Raw genomic sequence first — 16,727 nt, 5'->3', positions numbered from 1 at the left:
TCTAACTGGCAGATATATTAGGAGCCCTCATTGCTTATCTGTCAAAATCAGTTGACTCAGCAATTGCCTTCATGCCAAAGATATATTACAAAGATCAGCAATGACAATCTTGAATCTAAAGCTCCTTTTACATGCAACTAACTATAAAACAAACTAATATTTAAGTTGGCCAAAGTAACAAATATGAAAATTGGGTTATATTCTTCCTATGCAATTAAACATTTTGCTGGCATTCTAGAACCACAACTGAACATTTTGCTTACTAAAAATTTTAACAGATACAGAGTGATATACCATTTTGCTTATTCTCTTTGTCTGTAACAGTGGGTCCCTTTTTGAACTACGTTCTAATAGTAGTAGACAAAAATACCAAGGCAGAACATGACTTTGGACTCCTCACATATTAATACTGAGAGAAAGCTAAAAGAAAAAGCTATTGGAAATGTAGAAAGGTTGGCATAATGGCTTGTTATAGCCTAGTCAGATTAAATGAATCATAGTTTTATTTAAACAAAGTAGGCCTGGAGTTGCACCTTCTTACCACCAGTAAAAATTAGATTGTTGAACCGGATTAACTGAAGGGAAAAAAAAAGCCCTGCAGAAATAAGTCATTCTGATGTAGTACTGTTATGTGTATTTAGAAATGTTATTTAAAAATAAAGAGCAAGCATGTTAATTGACTTTCAAACATTAATGCCCTAGTCATTTTATTTTGAATGCTAGAGAGGATTATATTCTATTCTATACAGGTTCTTAAACCACGCTTATCATTGTAGTGTCTGAACTCCTTCCAGAAATGCATCAAACAACGTGGCTAACATTTGTCCTGTGTAGGTCATTCTTTCTCTCTTGTTCTCTCTTGGGGAGAGAATGTGTGCAGTGCAGTATTTTGTTTAGGAAAGAGTTTCTGAGTTTTGATTATTTTAATATGTAGAAGCTGCTTTGAGAATATAGGCACACACTGAAGAGGTGTGCTGGAGGAGAAGGTGTGGAGACCTGTGATGGTCTTCAGTTCATGTGAGATTTTTTTTTTGACGATTTGGTACCAGCTATCAAGAAAGCTCTGCCTCCTGCACATTTCATTCTAACAAACAAATAATTTATAAATGTTAATTGGGCACAAAAAAGCACAGCAGCAAATCAAACACTAAACATCTCCATCTTTTTTTTTTCATTCCTACATTTTCAAAATGCATAACCTATAGTTAGTGTATATTACCCAGAATTCTGTGCTGTTTGGATGAAATTCACCCCTGTGCAGCCAATGCACCACTTAAGTAGTGCTTTAGCCCTTCTCAGAGGGATGAATTTCACTCCCACAGAAGGCCAAGTTCTAACGTCACAATTCCTCATGATTTGCCTGACACTCCCGCTGCAAACAGGAGGGCTTTGTATTTGAAATTAACAGCCACCTAACATGGATACATTTTGGGGAAGACTGGCAACATTTTCATTTTGAACCTAGCTATTTACCTAGCTTCCTTTTCCTTCCTCTCGCCTCACTCAGTTCAGACTAACTTCTGTCCTGCTACCTGCCCTCCTGCCTGAGTCATAGGCCTACTTCCCTCATCTCCTTCAACTGCTGTGTTTCTTCACTCTCCTTCCTTCCTCTCACTCTTGAGTCACAGACCTCATGTTTCTTGCCACCTCTCACTGCCACACTCCTCCTTTTTCTATCAGAGCCTGATCCTGCACACACTTTCTGGAGGAGTACCAATCTTCAGGATAGGGCCACTTCCTTAATCCCTCCCACCACAGAAATGCCAAGGAGAATGGGGTTTGTGAGATTGGAGGGTTTCACTCAGGCACTACCCAGGCAAGGCTGGCAGAGTTGCAGGACCGGTGGATTTTCCTAGCCAACAGCCTGGCTAGTTAATGTCTGAAACAATTAATTTTAGCCCCTGAGATAGCCCTGACTTCCGGATGGTGATCAGGCTGCTGTATTGCACCCAACCTTTGGATCCCATGTGCTGCTAAGTTCCTTGGGTCTGGGCAGTGACTGATCACTGTCTCCAGTTCTGGGTCACTCATGTGCACTCCCAGGTGAGCATCTCCTGTCTGATGCCCCACTGGCAGTGGGGCCCCACCAACCAGCAGCCTAAACCCTGGAATCAGTGCCTCAGCCCTCCAGATTGCCCCTGTAGCTTATAAATGCTCTCCCCAGAGGTCTAACCTTGTGGGCACTCTGGTTTATAGTTTGTCTCTTCAGGAACCACATGACAGTTAAAGCCAAGGAACTTCTTAAACACACACACACACACTTTACTCATAGAGAGCACAAGAGATATAGATCTAGGTAAGACAACAAAACCTCCATGCAATCCCTCTCCCCCACAGAGTCTTCCTCACTCTTGAGACTCTTTTGAGGTTTGGCTATTCTGCTGGAAGAAGACAAGTTTGTCCTGCCCCTCTCCTCCAGAGTGTCTTCTCTTTCTGGTGGTGATATGGGTTCCTTGCTTCGAGAACATGTCTCTTTTTACAATCAGTCTATCACCCCTTTCTCCTTCTGGCCTTCTCCTGGGGATTTTCCATTCTTCAGCACACACATACACGCCCCATGGCTGCTCGGCACAGAGCAGGGTTCAGTGGGGAAGAGTCATTAGTAAGATAATAGTCCTTGGCAGCTGCCGGGTGTGGTTATTCAGTTGTTAATGGCCCCGCTTCAGATCTGCAGGCATGGTCTGTCTTTTGCCATACAATGGAAGGTTTAATCCGCACTGAAGACTACAGTCTTAAACAGAGGTCATAAAATGGCATCTTTCCCTACGCTGATGCAGACGCATTCCCCAAACTGTTACACTGCTGCACCTGATTTTTTCCTATATGTTGGGGGAAAGGTTGCGAATGGTTGTGCAGTGAGGAGGAGGCAGTAGGGAACCAGCCGCAATTGCAGCCCATGCACTCTGTGTGTAACTTGCCAAAAAAGGGGCCAAGGAGTGAACCGAGCAACAGCTCTGCCGCTCCACCCCACACTAGACTGGAGTGGCTTGCCACATTGGGTGAGTAAATTATTCTTCTTTCAGGGGTGTCGTAGCCTGTACTCCCTCGACTCTCTAAACAACAAGGATTTGCTGGAGACCCTGTCTCCAAGGCAGAATGCATCCCAACGCTTCCCATGGAGCAGTGCAGTGTATTATTCATACAGGGCATACCCTACCATACATCACAATGAAGCTGGAGGGACAGCAGTACATCATTGCATTATATTTACACACATAGGCATGACTACTTGTCAGAAAGTCCCTAAACGCCCTAGTTGTTTATTACTTGTTTATATGACACTCACATGGCACTATAACCCATAGTTATACATTAAACCTGCTCCTTGTCAAATCAGTAACTCAGCCATTGTCCATGGTTGCCTGAAAGATTTAAGTGCTGGGGTGCATCAGTGGCAGATATTAGACGCCTTGGCTCTCCAACTTCTTCATTTGGCAGACCACTTTGTGAGAGAGAAGTTCTCTCTTGGACACCTCCCACCTCAGTTCTCCCTACTTGGTTGTCAAAGTGCTTCATTTTGAAGACTACCAAGGAAGCTCCTCAGGCTGGTTTGAGGATCGCTTTCTTAGACGGACACACGCACAAACAAACAAAAATAGGGTGGGATTTCCAAAAGCACTCTGTGTTGGCTTATCTCTGCTCTGACTGAAGTAAATTGTAAAACCCCTACAGATTTCAATCAGAGCTGAATTAAACCAAGGATGAGCACTTTTGAAAATCCCACTACAAAACTGCAAGTAATCTCAACTGAGTACGGAAGAGCATTAGTTTCTGTTTTCAGTGGTTAAAATACAATCCCCATCTCACAATACCACATTAAAATGTGGCTAAAAGGCAGACTTACAGCAGTGACAACAGCACAATTCAAAGAACAGTAGGAAATTAATGTCCCATGATTTGTTATGGTGACATTACTCAAGAAGTTGAGTGACTCGGTGGAAGCTGCGGGTGAGCAGCGTTTCTGAAACTCAGTTGAAATGTTTGCTTGCGATAAATACCCAATCAGTCCCCTGCCATAAGCATAGCAAACTTGTCAATAATCTTGCAGTAACAGACAGCACAAAGAAAAGAACTGCAAGAGGAGGATGCAGTCACCAAATAAACTGCTCGCAGTTTGAGGATGAGTTGTAGTTTTAACATGTGTTAGCTGTCTAGATGAGGGGTTCTCACAACAAAATTTTTGGTGGCCTCAGAGTGTGGCCACCAACTCTTGCTGGTGACCACTCTGATAATTAATTTTAGGAAAAACAAATAAATAGGCACATATACATGTCCAAATCATTGTAATTTTTTTTTTTTTTTGGCAGACTCAATAATAAAAATAATGCCCAGTTGTCTCTATTCTTTACTGGACCTAAACAGAATAGAAACACAAGCTGCTTTGCGTGTTTTGCTGGTTTTGGTTGATTTTTTTTTAAAAGACGTGCTAGCTAGTAAATCTGCTACAGTGAAAAGTGATATTTGTATATTTGTTAAAATCACTTTTCACAGCAGATTTACTCAGCCCAGGCAAGCTGGGGGACAAATTAAGCCCTAGATGGGGAGGGAGGCGGGGAGGGCCAGGGGCGATGCGGGGTGGGGGGTGGTGAGCCTGGGGCTAGAACCTGAAGCCCTGTGACTGGGGGACAGAGCCTGCTGCCACCCAGCCAGAGCCTGTCACCCACCACCCCAGGGCCGAAGCCCGAGCCCTACAGCCCTCAGGAGTGTAGGGATCCACACTGGTCGCCTGCTCCTACAGTGTTAGTGGCTCCAGAAGGGAGCAAGAACCAGTCCCCTGCTGGTGGCCCTGGGGAGGGGCAGCTGCTTTGCCTTCCCGCCCCAATCACCACCGAGGAGGCTGTGGCCACAAGAAAAGCCCATGGTGGCTGCATGTGGCCAAATTTGAGAAACGCTGGTCTAGATGGTTTTTAAAACATCCTTTTCTAGTGTAAACAGGGCCCAGATATCTGAAAATCATTTTTCTGATCCTGAAATAGTTGTGTTAACTCATCTGTATGGAGTGAGGTTGGCTGCTCCAGCAGTGAAGATTATCAGGTAAACTAAAAAGCTACATGCGGTGAGAAGCATATCACGGCAGAAGGACCCAGAGGTATGTGTAACACTGATCATGCCAGAGTTAGGACCTGCTACTTAAAACTGTTTCAAACTAGAGACCACAGAGACTTGGGGAAATTCAGGGGGAGGCTATGTTCTGTAGCAAGCCTCTGTGCTTTGCAATTAAATCCTAGTGGCAAATTCCATTCTGTGTTAATAAAACATTTTTGCTATACCAACTGATGGCAAAATCAATTTATTGAATGCTAGTGAGTTAAGAGATTTGCTGCTCAGAGAAATAATTTCTCTTGAAACAATATCACTGGCACTGTAAGCAATTCCTGACCCTAATGTATTCATACTCATTCTAGGAAAAAGTAGAGTGATTTACAATAGGACATGCTAAACGAACAACAAATTGTTAACCTCTACGGCATTCTCAAAAATATGTATTATTCTTTTGGGGTGAAATTTACCCCTGTGCAGAGAAGCATCACTTAAGCCCTTAAAATTGAGTTTAAATGGGATTTACACAGCCCTCTGCACAAGGATATTACTTTTATGCCCTTTATTGCTGTCAAATTTGCAAATGCATACAACAAACTGCACTTTTGTTTTCTGTGATACAAGGCAACCTGTGATGCCAAAAGTACCAGATATATCCTGACAGATTGTGGATTTAAACGGATCATCAACAGAACATGACAGCATGTAAGCTGCAGTGGAGAATCGGCAGCAAAGACATTAATAATAGGTCAGAGAAAAATTCTAACAACATTATTTATAAATAAGGACTCAGAGTTCTTTTCTTCTCCAAATCTGTTAATCCAATAGACTAGACAGGGGAGGCTCAGGACTCCTACTTTCAAATTAAAAGTAATATTGATAAATGACATTTCAAAAAACCTCCAAGAACAAATTCCAGGTAATATTAATCAATATATGTTTATTCTTCTGATCTCTGCCAAGACATTTCAACACCCCTAAATCAGTCCCACACTGAGGATAATTGATCCACATACTGACTCAAAATACTCTTTTTTTTTTTTTTTTTGCAGAGATTGGGAGGGGAGGGGGAATGCCAGAATTTAGCTCTGCATTTTCAACTTTGTGTTAATATTCAGGAAACTGTTAAGTGCTTTTAATATCAACCTGACACTTTATAGGAAATACAGAAGTCACTGAGAAGGAAAACAGATTCAAAATGATACAGGAAGCTGAATATATTCTAGGTTTCACTAGTGAGAAACATATCCCCTTAAAAACAACGGCAAGAAGTGAAACACAGCACAAGATAGCATGCAAAAAAATGTATCTGTTACACTATGCAGGAAATACAACAACTGGAGGAATCTAAAAATGCTATTGTCCCTTTAAAAATTAAACACATCATTTATTGATGTTTGGTCAATCAGAACATTTAACTGGTTAAAACATTTAGTTTCTATATTTAGGCATAGAAGTATCCTTGGTAGTAGAACAGTCACAGATTCTTCTCACAGGTGAAGTGAGGTTGGGGGGATTCTTAAAGGTGTTTTAAAATCTGGCATTTTAACAACAATATGAGGAAGTAAGGTTAAAAACTTCAAGGTGTTTTCTAACAGAACATAATAAATATAAACAAACAGTTCTCTTTGAAAGATCTCTCTCTCTCTCTCTCTCACACACACACACACAATTGGAAGAAACACTAGGAAGACAAATCACCATGACCAAATAACAGTGGCTCTTACCTGTTCGTAGTGGTAAATCTGAGGTAATGAAACCTGTATTATTAAATAATGCATTCACTCCCATGAACTGATCCATTGCAAACATCTGTATTGAACAGAGTTAATCATTATTAATACACAAAAATACTTTTACACATACAGTATCTTTCAACGAAGGATTTCAAAGCACTTTGCAAATATTAATTAGGACTCCCAATATACCTCGGAGATAGGTACACATTCTTATTCATGTTTCACAGGTGGGATAAATCAAAGCTCAAAGAGTTTAAAGACTTGTCCACACTAACACTCCTTGATGATTCTTGTAATGGTGCAACTCCACCAGTGCTAGCTCCTGTGGACCTGGTAGTGCAGACAGGGCTCAGCATTTTGACCAGTGTAACCTGTAGCTCTGTAGCAAGCATGGAAAGGTGTTGCTGAGCAGTGCAAACTGGCAGTGTGCATGTACCACAGGCCAAATATACAAAAGCACTTCGAAGCTGAACTCTTGAAAATGTGGCCCCAATAGTGGCCACTGAGCACTTGAAAATCTAGCCCCAGATGACTTGCCCAAGGTCATACTCAGAGTCAATGACAGAGCTAAAAAGTTCCAACTCCCAACCCCCTTATCTAACCATCATCTAGCCACCATCTTCATTTAAAACATACTCAAAAGGGACACACCATGTTAAAATGACAGTACCAAACGAGCAGCTTCTGTGGGCTCAACTTAAAAAGTTCTCATTGAATACTAAAAAAATATAGAAAAGCCTTTTTGATCTACTGTAAGTAACACCACATCTCAATTCATCACTTTTCAAATTGGACGATAAGCACAAAACAAAAAAACAAATTTGCTTCAGAAGGTATTTAATACGACAGAAGAGAGAATCTTCCTGGACTGGATGATGTGGTACTTGTTATTGGTCTAGCAATTAACACAGAAGCAGCAAGTCTTACTCTATTTTCATCACAATTAATCCACTAGTTTGGAGCAAATTGTTGGGTTGACTCTGCCAGTACAGGACCACAGGGACAGCTCACTGGCGGTGAATACACAGATCTCCCTTCAAAAGTCTACTGACTGCATCATGGTTCCAGGCTGCTCCCTCTGTACCCATAGGGGCAGCTTGCTGTGCAAACTCTGCTCTGAGCTCTAAGGACAGGGTTTGGGAATTTTCAACGGTCCTTCCCTGCTTTTCTTCTCTCCTTCCTCTCTCTCCTCTCCCCCGCAGCAGTGTCCAGACCCACTGACCTCAGCAGGGGAAAACACTGGAGTCAACTGCATTGTAATCACAAGCCAGTGACTGTTTCCTCGTCCTTCTCAGCTGTGGTCAACAAGGAGTAGGGAGGGCCCTTCCCATGATAAGTAGGTGAAGGCTTTCACTGTCTTCTTAAAGGAAGGTGACTGCCCGTCAATGAAGACCGGGGACTTCAGTCACACTGGTTTCTCCAGGGGGTGCATTTATGTACACAAATCAGCTCCCTGATTTTAGAATTAAACTCAATAGGTTTCATGAACTATGAGATCTCTTCTCTCCTTCCTATATGTACGTATATTCCTCACTGTCACTCATGATGGGTTACATGAGTATTTCAAGGGGAAAATAGACCTGAATAGTGAAACCCCGGCCCACTGAACTCATTGAGTTTACTTTAATTGGACCAGGATTTCGCGTTTCTTTTTTTATGTACTCTAAGAAAAGTTTGTCCTACTCTCAGTGTTACCAACCCTAGTGATTTTATTGCAAGTTTCACCATATTTGGTGTTATTCTTAAATCTCTGGAATCAGGTGAATAGGTGAGACTCTGAGCTTTTATTTTAAAAAAGTATGTTTCTAGATCTCATGGCTCGGGAAAAAAGCACAAAAATGTAACCCATGCACCCTGATAGTTCCAAAACCAGAAGGCAAATAAAAACATCAAATGTAATTTTTTAATCTCATTATTTTTAAATCAATCTCCTGAGTTTTGAAAGTTTGGGACTGGCAATACTGTATTCTTGCCCTGGGCAAAGCCAGACCCAAATGTCAAACGTAATCCACTTAGCATGTATTTACATACATTAAGCCTTAGGAGATTAACGTATTTTTTAATTGGAACCTTTGAATCAAGCACAGTTTTCATCACTTGAATTAATTATATGCAAAGTGACCTAAAGTCATTTTGGATCAGTGAACAGTTTGGGAGTTCTGGAGTCTCACCAAAATGGCTGTGAATGAAGGAACACTGAGGTCAATATCATATCAACAAACCTGAGATAATTACACAACAGAGCATTTTTATATATTATTTTAACTTCAGTCATGGCCATCATTGAATTAATTTCAGTGTAAGTTTGGATCGGGCAGCTAGGAAATAAAAACAAATGTAGGAAATTCTACTAAAGCCACACTTACACCGTTCAGGCAATGTCAAAGGGTAGGCCCTACAGTGGGAGAAATTTACATTTTACTGATAAGGGCTTCTTATTGAGACAGGTTTATTCTGATATTTTTCTCGTTGATGATGTCAGACTACAGAAAGTTTAGATACTATGGGAATTGGCACCTGACAAATAGCTAAGATAGCCAGACAGCATAAACTCATATGCTTTTGACACATTGAGAGCATATAAACTGTGTGTTAATACTTACTTGATGATCAGATACTCCCATGATATATGCATCTTCTTCTGCCATTTTAAGAGCTGAAACGATGAAAGCACAAAGAGGATGATTGTTCACTGACCACCACATTTTTTTCAGTATGCAATAATAATAATACCTGGATCAAAATAACATTAGTCTGCTTTCAAATGAAAAGTCACATGCATTCACTGTTAAAGCTCTGACAACCCATCTCTGAACTATCCAACTGCAATAGTAACATCATCCACTGCCCAGATACCCTTAAAATTGCTCAGCACCTCCAAAGGGTGGGACTCAGAACAAAGACTGGGGTTTCCTGCTTTCAACTCCCATTGAATTGAAAATCCCGGACAAAGTATTAGGGTCAAAATTCATCTCCCCTTGTAATGTCATTAAAACCAGGAATAATTTTTTTTTTTTTTTTACCCAGGGTGGATAAAAATCAATTTTTTTAATTTAAATTGATTTTTTTGAAAAAAATCAGATTTTTTGATTGAGGTATTTAAATTATAAGTTTTTCTTTTTAAAAATAGACCTGTTTAAAATGAAATCTGAATTTAATATAAAATATGTTTAGACCCAAATTTATTATACTCTCTTAAAATATTAAAATGAAAAATAAATATGCTCTATTGTGTCTTTAATTAAATTCCAGTTATCATCATAATGCAACTTGATGCAAATCATGAGCAAAAAGTTAATTATCTAGTAAATAAGCAATAGCATTCACCATTTTCCAACATACTAAATATGTACAATTAATACGAATCTGAAAATATTAAGCTACATAATTGCTTAAATAAATGTATGCAGATATTGTGTACCCTCCTACATAGCAAAAAGATTAATGTAAAGGTTCTATTTAGTTGTGAATAGCCATGTTTTAATTGTTATATCAACCAATGAGAATGCATCTTTCTTTATCAAAATAACTGAAGCACAAATGGAAAAGCTAATTAAAATCACCAAGTTAAATCAAGGCTTTCTGCTTGATGATTTAAATCAATTTATCCTGGTTTTTACTCTGAATATTCTGAGCTTTGGCAGTTTAAGCAAAGCTATTAGCATATTTTAAGCAATAATAAACACACATTGTGCATCTAAAGAATCCATTTTCCAAAGATCTCAAAACTTTTTACAAACATTCATGAATTAAGTCTCACAGAAACCCTGCACAGTATAAATGAGGACCAAAGAAGGTACAGTACAAATTTTCAAAAGTGTTGACTAATTTTGGATGCTTTTGATTCTGGATGCCCAATGTGAGACATCTGTGGCCTAACTAACACTTCTGCTGAGTACCCACAACTGCAAGTGTAGCCAATAAGAGCTGCAGGTGCTCAGCACCTCTAACAACTAACTTTCCAGATGTCTTAATGTGAGCGCTCCCAAAGAGAGGCACCCAAAATTGGTGGACACTTCGGAAATTTGGGCCTAAGTGATATTCCCAGGGCCATAGAGCAAGTCACTAGGAAATGAGCTAGGAAATGAATCTCGGAATCTTGGCTCCTAGTTCTCTAGTCTAATTGTGACAAAAGACTGCTTTTTTTTATTTTAACTTTGTTAAATGTAGTTAAATTTCCTTTATAATGTTAAAATATTAAAAAAAAACTTCTCAGGGAAATGAGTGAGTAGACAGTATAATGTAGCTAACGAAATGTATTAACTCTAAAAGAGTCATTTGACTGTAACATGCAAACACATGTTGTAAATAAAGGACAATAACCTTACAAAGATAGACAGGAGTCAATGGCTCTCACCTTTCATCACAAATATTATTAACAATATTTTCCAGTGAGCTAAAAACCAATTATGAAAATCTACTGTCATGCAAAAATGTGGGAAATGATTAAGAATCTGTAAGGAAAACTGAGTCACCGAGTGACCTTTACATCACTAGAGAGGCAGGCATTGAAAAGAAAAACTGGAACATTCACATACTTTCTTTGGGCAGAAAGTAAACCTGGTGTGTTGACAGGGTCCAAAGGAGATGTGGCTCAGCCTTCCAGCACCATTGTAAAAGGGAGAGAAAATCAAAACAGGAATAACAGAAACCTTCTTTGAGAAAACAGGAGTTCATGAAGGTAAAACTACATCTTAGCACAGCAAGTACAAACTTGCTTTTCCCCTAACTTAAACATTGGAGAGATTTTTTTAAAGTGGGAGTGTACCTAATGTCTAGTTGCAGTATTGGACATACATCAAATAACTGGAAATGGAATTCAGCCAAAGATGAACAGTGGATACAATAATAAATTGTATTTGATCAATTATTACAGCAAGATGTTAGTAATCAAAGCATCATTTGTCAACTATATAACCGTACAAAACTCAGAAAGATAAGCCTTGTCTTTTCTATTACGTTTTATAATTTGCTATTGACATTATAACCCTTTATGAAGAAAGCCTGGCAGACAGAGCATCTGTAGCCTCTCTGTATGCAACATCCTTTTGTGTAATAGACTTTATTTATTTATACCATTAATCATTCCAACAAATGTGTTCAAAATTAGTACAGCTACTTCAAACAATGAGACATTCTAAGTAGGCTTTGTTTTGTTTTTTACAGTTCTGGATTATAGAGGAATATAACCCTGCTGACTAAATACTTACTAAAAACAAATATTTAGTTTGCCATGTAATGACTTCCTATTTAGATACAAAGTAGTGGAAAGTGGAAACTGGAAGAGCACAAAAAGCCAAATATTCAGGAAGCCACCAGAAATGCTTATTATTAAGCACAATTACTTATTTCCCAAAGTGGGTAACCATACATACAAATCCCAGATTCCACTCACAGAAGTGAAATGAAAATTGTTTCTGAAAGTCTAAAACCATTTTCCCCCATTTGGCCGAAGAATACTTAACTCAATCAAATTATGATTCCATGAGTCTTCTAAGCTAAGTGATGATCAAAATGTCCTTCAAGGCCAAGCAAAATAGAAATGATGTTGATAGGAAGAAGGAAACACTTTGAGGGGATGGCTAGAATGTGAACCTCTCTCTCTATCGATGGTGTTTGCTTGCCAATTGTCAAGGTAGTGTGTAGTCTCTGGGTCCTGTTGGATTCATCACTACTCCTAAACATGTACACAGAAACAGTGGAAAGACATGTAATGCCTCCTTCCAAGTCTGGTTAATTAGGCAACTGAGCTCATTGCCGCTGGAGGATGATCGAGCTATGATGCACAAGCTCCATGCATTTATCACCTACAGATTTGATTCCACCATCATTCGCTACCTGGGGCTGACAAAGGCCACACATAAGCTCCAGCTGGTTCAACACACAGCAGCTTGTCTCTGTCACCAACAGAAGTTGGCCCAGTAAAAGAAATTATCTCACTCACCTATTCTCACAAGAGAACTTCATGCGGGAAATGAGGTTATTTCATATTCCTTTTTCTGATTCATGGTAATATGTATTTCATGTAGAATCCATAATTAGAACTTTTATCAGTCATAACTCATAAACAAAAGCAGGGGCAATATAGTGTATTTTCCAAATAGCTACCATTTATTGTACTTTGCTATTAAAAATTAAAAGATGTTCTGAAATGATTCAATGGATAGCTTTATCATTAAAACTAATGAGTAGCTATTTGGATCCTGACATGATGCCAGGAAGACAAATAATTTAAAAAAAATACAGATTTTGCTTAACAAGAACAAACTGCACATGGACTACAATGTGGCTATATATACACAGATGCCATGCTCATTAGGAGGCATCATACAGAAGTTCTTTGACACCAACTACACAGGTGCCTCTCACTCAAGCTCTTTTGTACTCAGTAGCAGTAAAAGGCAACATGATCTCTCTCGCACACACACAGGCAGTGTGGTACATACACATGCTGACTTGGGCATGCAAACATTCTGCTTTATGTATGTAAATAGATTGGGTGCTTTTTCAGGGACTAGCTAAAAATTCACCCCCAAGAAGTCTAAAACAATCCCCTCCAAATGACTAATAGACTCTCAATTTCAAACTAAAAGCATTTCATCCATCTTCAAAGCAAAGTAATGTTGAAAATGCCCTTAGAACATTTCCCCAGTATACAAGATTTTTGTTCTCTAAATAAATTCTAACCCATCTCTTAGGTTTTCTATATACTCAGGAAATTGGAGCAAAGCCAATAACATCACCAAAAATAGGAGACTTTGAGAATAACTCCTCCCCAATGAATTTTTACACTGCCCTCCTCACTGTAGTATCTGAGCACCTTCCACATGTATATTAAATGATGTGACTAACATCTGTCATGTGTGATTCATTCACTCTCTCAACTTCTCCCTAGAAAGAAAACTATATGTGCAATATAGTGTTTTTGTTTAGGGAATTTGTCTGTAAATGTATATGCTGCTATGTTTTTATATTAGAGAAGCCTGATCAGAGAACCGTGCCTTGCACTCGGTGTGGAAGATGGTGAAATTTGTAATGGTCCTCACTTCCTGTGGGACAGTTTCACAGTTTGGGACTGGACCCTAAGAAAGCTCTGTCTCCTGCATAGACAAGCCTTAACTTTTGTGGTAGAAAATTCCAATATGCCTGAGGGGGAGAGTTGTCAACCATAGTCCTCATGAGGTTCCTCATCCTGGAACCTCAGATGATCTTTTGGGTATCCTGAGCCCAGGCCACTGAGTGCCTTTAGGATAAGGACTGAGACCTTAAACTTGACTCAATATTCTGTGGGAAGCCAGTGTAGAGAGCAGATGAATGAATGGGTTTGACGTGAAAGAGAGGTGTCTAGTGAAAGAGAAAGACGGCACAATTTGAACTCTTTCAATTTGGGGAAAATCATTTCTGGGTTATTCCCACATAGGGGACTGGAGTTCTGAACTCATGGAATTTTCCTCTGACTGCTCCCTGGGAGGATGGAGGAACATTTACTCCCTTAGAGCACGGGCCGGAGGCCCCTGATCTGCTGAGACCCATGCTGAATTTCTGTGTCTCTACTTTACGTCCTTGTCCCCACAGCAGGTTGGCTACTGTAAGATTTCATAGAAGCAGAGGGGAAAATGTTCCCTTTAGTGTTATTTTTAGATGTATGAAAAGGTGACTGGGGAAGAGGAAAGGGTTAGACACTTTCAGGGAAGTTCACAGGGAAAAGTCATTTACGGCTTTGTTGGTATTAAATAATAAAGTAACAAATATCTGTTTCTACAATGTACACTGAAGCTAACAGGATTGCATGGCTCTAACTGAGGGAAGAGTATGGAATATAATGTCAACTATTACTTGGTGTTAAAGCTTGGAACTAATGCTTGAGTACGAGCCAATAAGAATAACCAAAACCTGAGGAATGCTGCTGTAGCTCGTTCAGTATATTTTAGATATCTCTCTGTATTTGATGACTATATGTGACAAGATGTAGCCTTTTAAAAAACAAAACAAGACATGCCTTTCCAGACAATGCCAGCAAGCGCTTTTACTATTTTCCCAGCCACTGTTACTGTCTCATTATTAGGTTTGGATTTTAAAAGGTGAGCAAAGACACTTCTATCCTCTACATTAGTAGCCATACTGGCATACACAATAGAAACTGACCAGGATTGGATTTTTAAAAAATATTCACCCTTTTGAGAACAAGCAGAACCTGATATTGACTTCTTAGTCTGGGAGGAACCAGACTTGATGATGATGCAGATGCTGGTTTACCAGTCATTTCAGCAAACATTTACAAAGGTCTTCTCAAGCAGCTACTGGGGCTTTTCAAAATTCCCTTCCCAAAAAAAAATTTTTTTTAACTTCATGTTTACCTATTAGCTTTGGTCGCATGACACGGGTCTTGCTGGAAACATGTATATAGCAAATATGTACTAATGAATTGGGAAATCCAAACAGGAAGTAAAGACATGAAAAAAAAAGTCTGATCCAAAAGTTATTTATAGAAGTTAAAACAAAAACTAATTTTAGATTTTTTCCCAGAGATCTACCTATTCATGTTTTGAAGCGTAAATTATGAGTAAGACTCATACTTCAATGGGGCCTGAAACCACAGAAAAAAACCCCAGACAACATACGCTTCATTTATCCCACCCTGCAAGAAGGGATATGGTCGAAAGGTCTCTGCTTTTAGTCTATGCAGTTTGAGTACAAATGGTCTAAGTGTTCTTGAGAACTCAGTTTTGAAAGATCAAAGAAAAACAGTGCCAATAACATCCCTGTAATACCTTCTAGAGCTTTTACATCTAAAGCCTAGTCACGTGAAGAGTGATAGTTGGTGAAAACATTTTAAACAGCTACTGATCTCTCTTCTCAAATTTTCTGTGCCACCTAAACTACATTAAAACAGTCAATTACAAGCTAACATGACGCTGACAGCCTCTTCAGAGAACATACATGCCAACCCTCCCTGTTTAGAAGGGTTTCTTGCTATTTTATTTTAGAAACTCCTAGGCCAAGATATTTAAATTCAGTCCAATAGATATGTCCTATTGAATTTAATAGAGATTAAACTAATAGGGATCTCTAGAAATTAAGTAAAATTCTATAAAGGTTACTCTGAAAATTTATGTAACTGAATAGAGAATGTCTCCTTCATATACACTTTGTAAAAGATAATACCTCTGCAACAGAATTATTCAGATGGTTTATTAAAAGTTCTATAGGAAGGATATCTACCTCTATTATATCCTCCAAGACTTTTACAGAACAGCTTGTTTTTCTCTCCTGATATTGGTGTGTTTAAGAACACCCTCTTCTTTCAGAAAGGGGAATCTAGAAAGTAAATACAGCATAATGACAAACAACTCCCACCCTCAACTGGCTGGAAATCCTGAAAGAACAGCTCCTGCTGCAAGTTTTCTAGCCAGGGATGCTCCCACATGTGTGTGTCAATTCTATTTTCTATTCAAATGTGTTTGTCCTTCCCTAGTATTTACATATAAAAAAGGTTTTCCAAATAAAAACGTGTAAACCAACAGCTGCTGTAGATAAACCATCATTACTAATCCTGTTAGCAGGTTTCTTTTGCTTACTCAAAATAAGGAAAAACAGGGAATGGGGAGCTGAACTGAAGTCATATTTCACTATTTCACAAGAGTGATACCAGAAATATATATCATGTTGTACTACATCACAGCTACAAAATATGGCAGGCTTTCTGTTTGCTTATAGATGACTGTGGTTTTGGAGATATGCCCATTGGTGTTGCGGGCTTAGAAATTCTAGTGGTGAATTCTGCAGATACAAATGATAATTGTTGTACTACATAATTCTCACACAATACTTCATCCTGTATCTCTTCCTCCTCCACTAGGACTTCCTCTTCACCCTATTTTCTGTAACCTCAGTATCATCCTTAGTCCTAATTTTTCTCTACTGATACATAATCCATGTCTGTATACA

The 16,727-nt window shown here is 39.1% G+C and overlaps 1 protein-coding gene across 5 annotated transcripts in view; it reads right to left on the bottom strand.

The window, feature by feature from the left end:
• NFKB1 (nuclear factor kappa B subunit 1) overlaps positions 1-16,727 on the bottom strand; it is a 95,879-nt gene that overhangs the window by 67,189 nt on the left and 11,963 nt on the right. For 4 of the 5 annotated variants that reach the window (XM_027833492.3, XM_037896972.2, XM_007054382.4 and 1 more), the window contains exons 2-3: positions 9,383-9,435; positions 6,768-6,852 (exon numbers count right to left, since the gene is read on the bottom strand). In XM_027833492.3, coding sequence (XP_027689293.2) covers positions 6,768-6,852; positions 9,383-9,427 — 130 coding nt within the window. In that variant the 5' untranslated portion in view covers positions 9,428-9,435. Of the gene's footprint in view, positions 1-6,767; positions 6,853-9,382; positions 9,436-11,317; positions 11,374-16,727 lie in introns of those variants that run through there. The other variant, XM_043545249.1, reaches the window with a different exon arrangement.

This window comes from Chelonia mydas, chromosome 4, assembly GCF_015237465.2.
Source record: "Chelonia mydas isolate rCheMyd1 chromosome 4, rCheMyd1.pri.v2, whole genome shotgun sequence".
In the NCBI taxonomy this organism is placed as follows: Eukaryota; Metazoa; Chordata; order Testudines; family Cheloniidae; genus Chelonia; species Chelonia mydas.
This window is presented reverse-complemented; position numbering and strand designations above follow the sequence as displayed.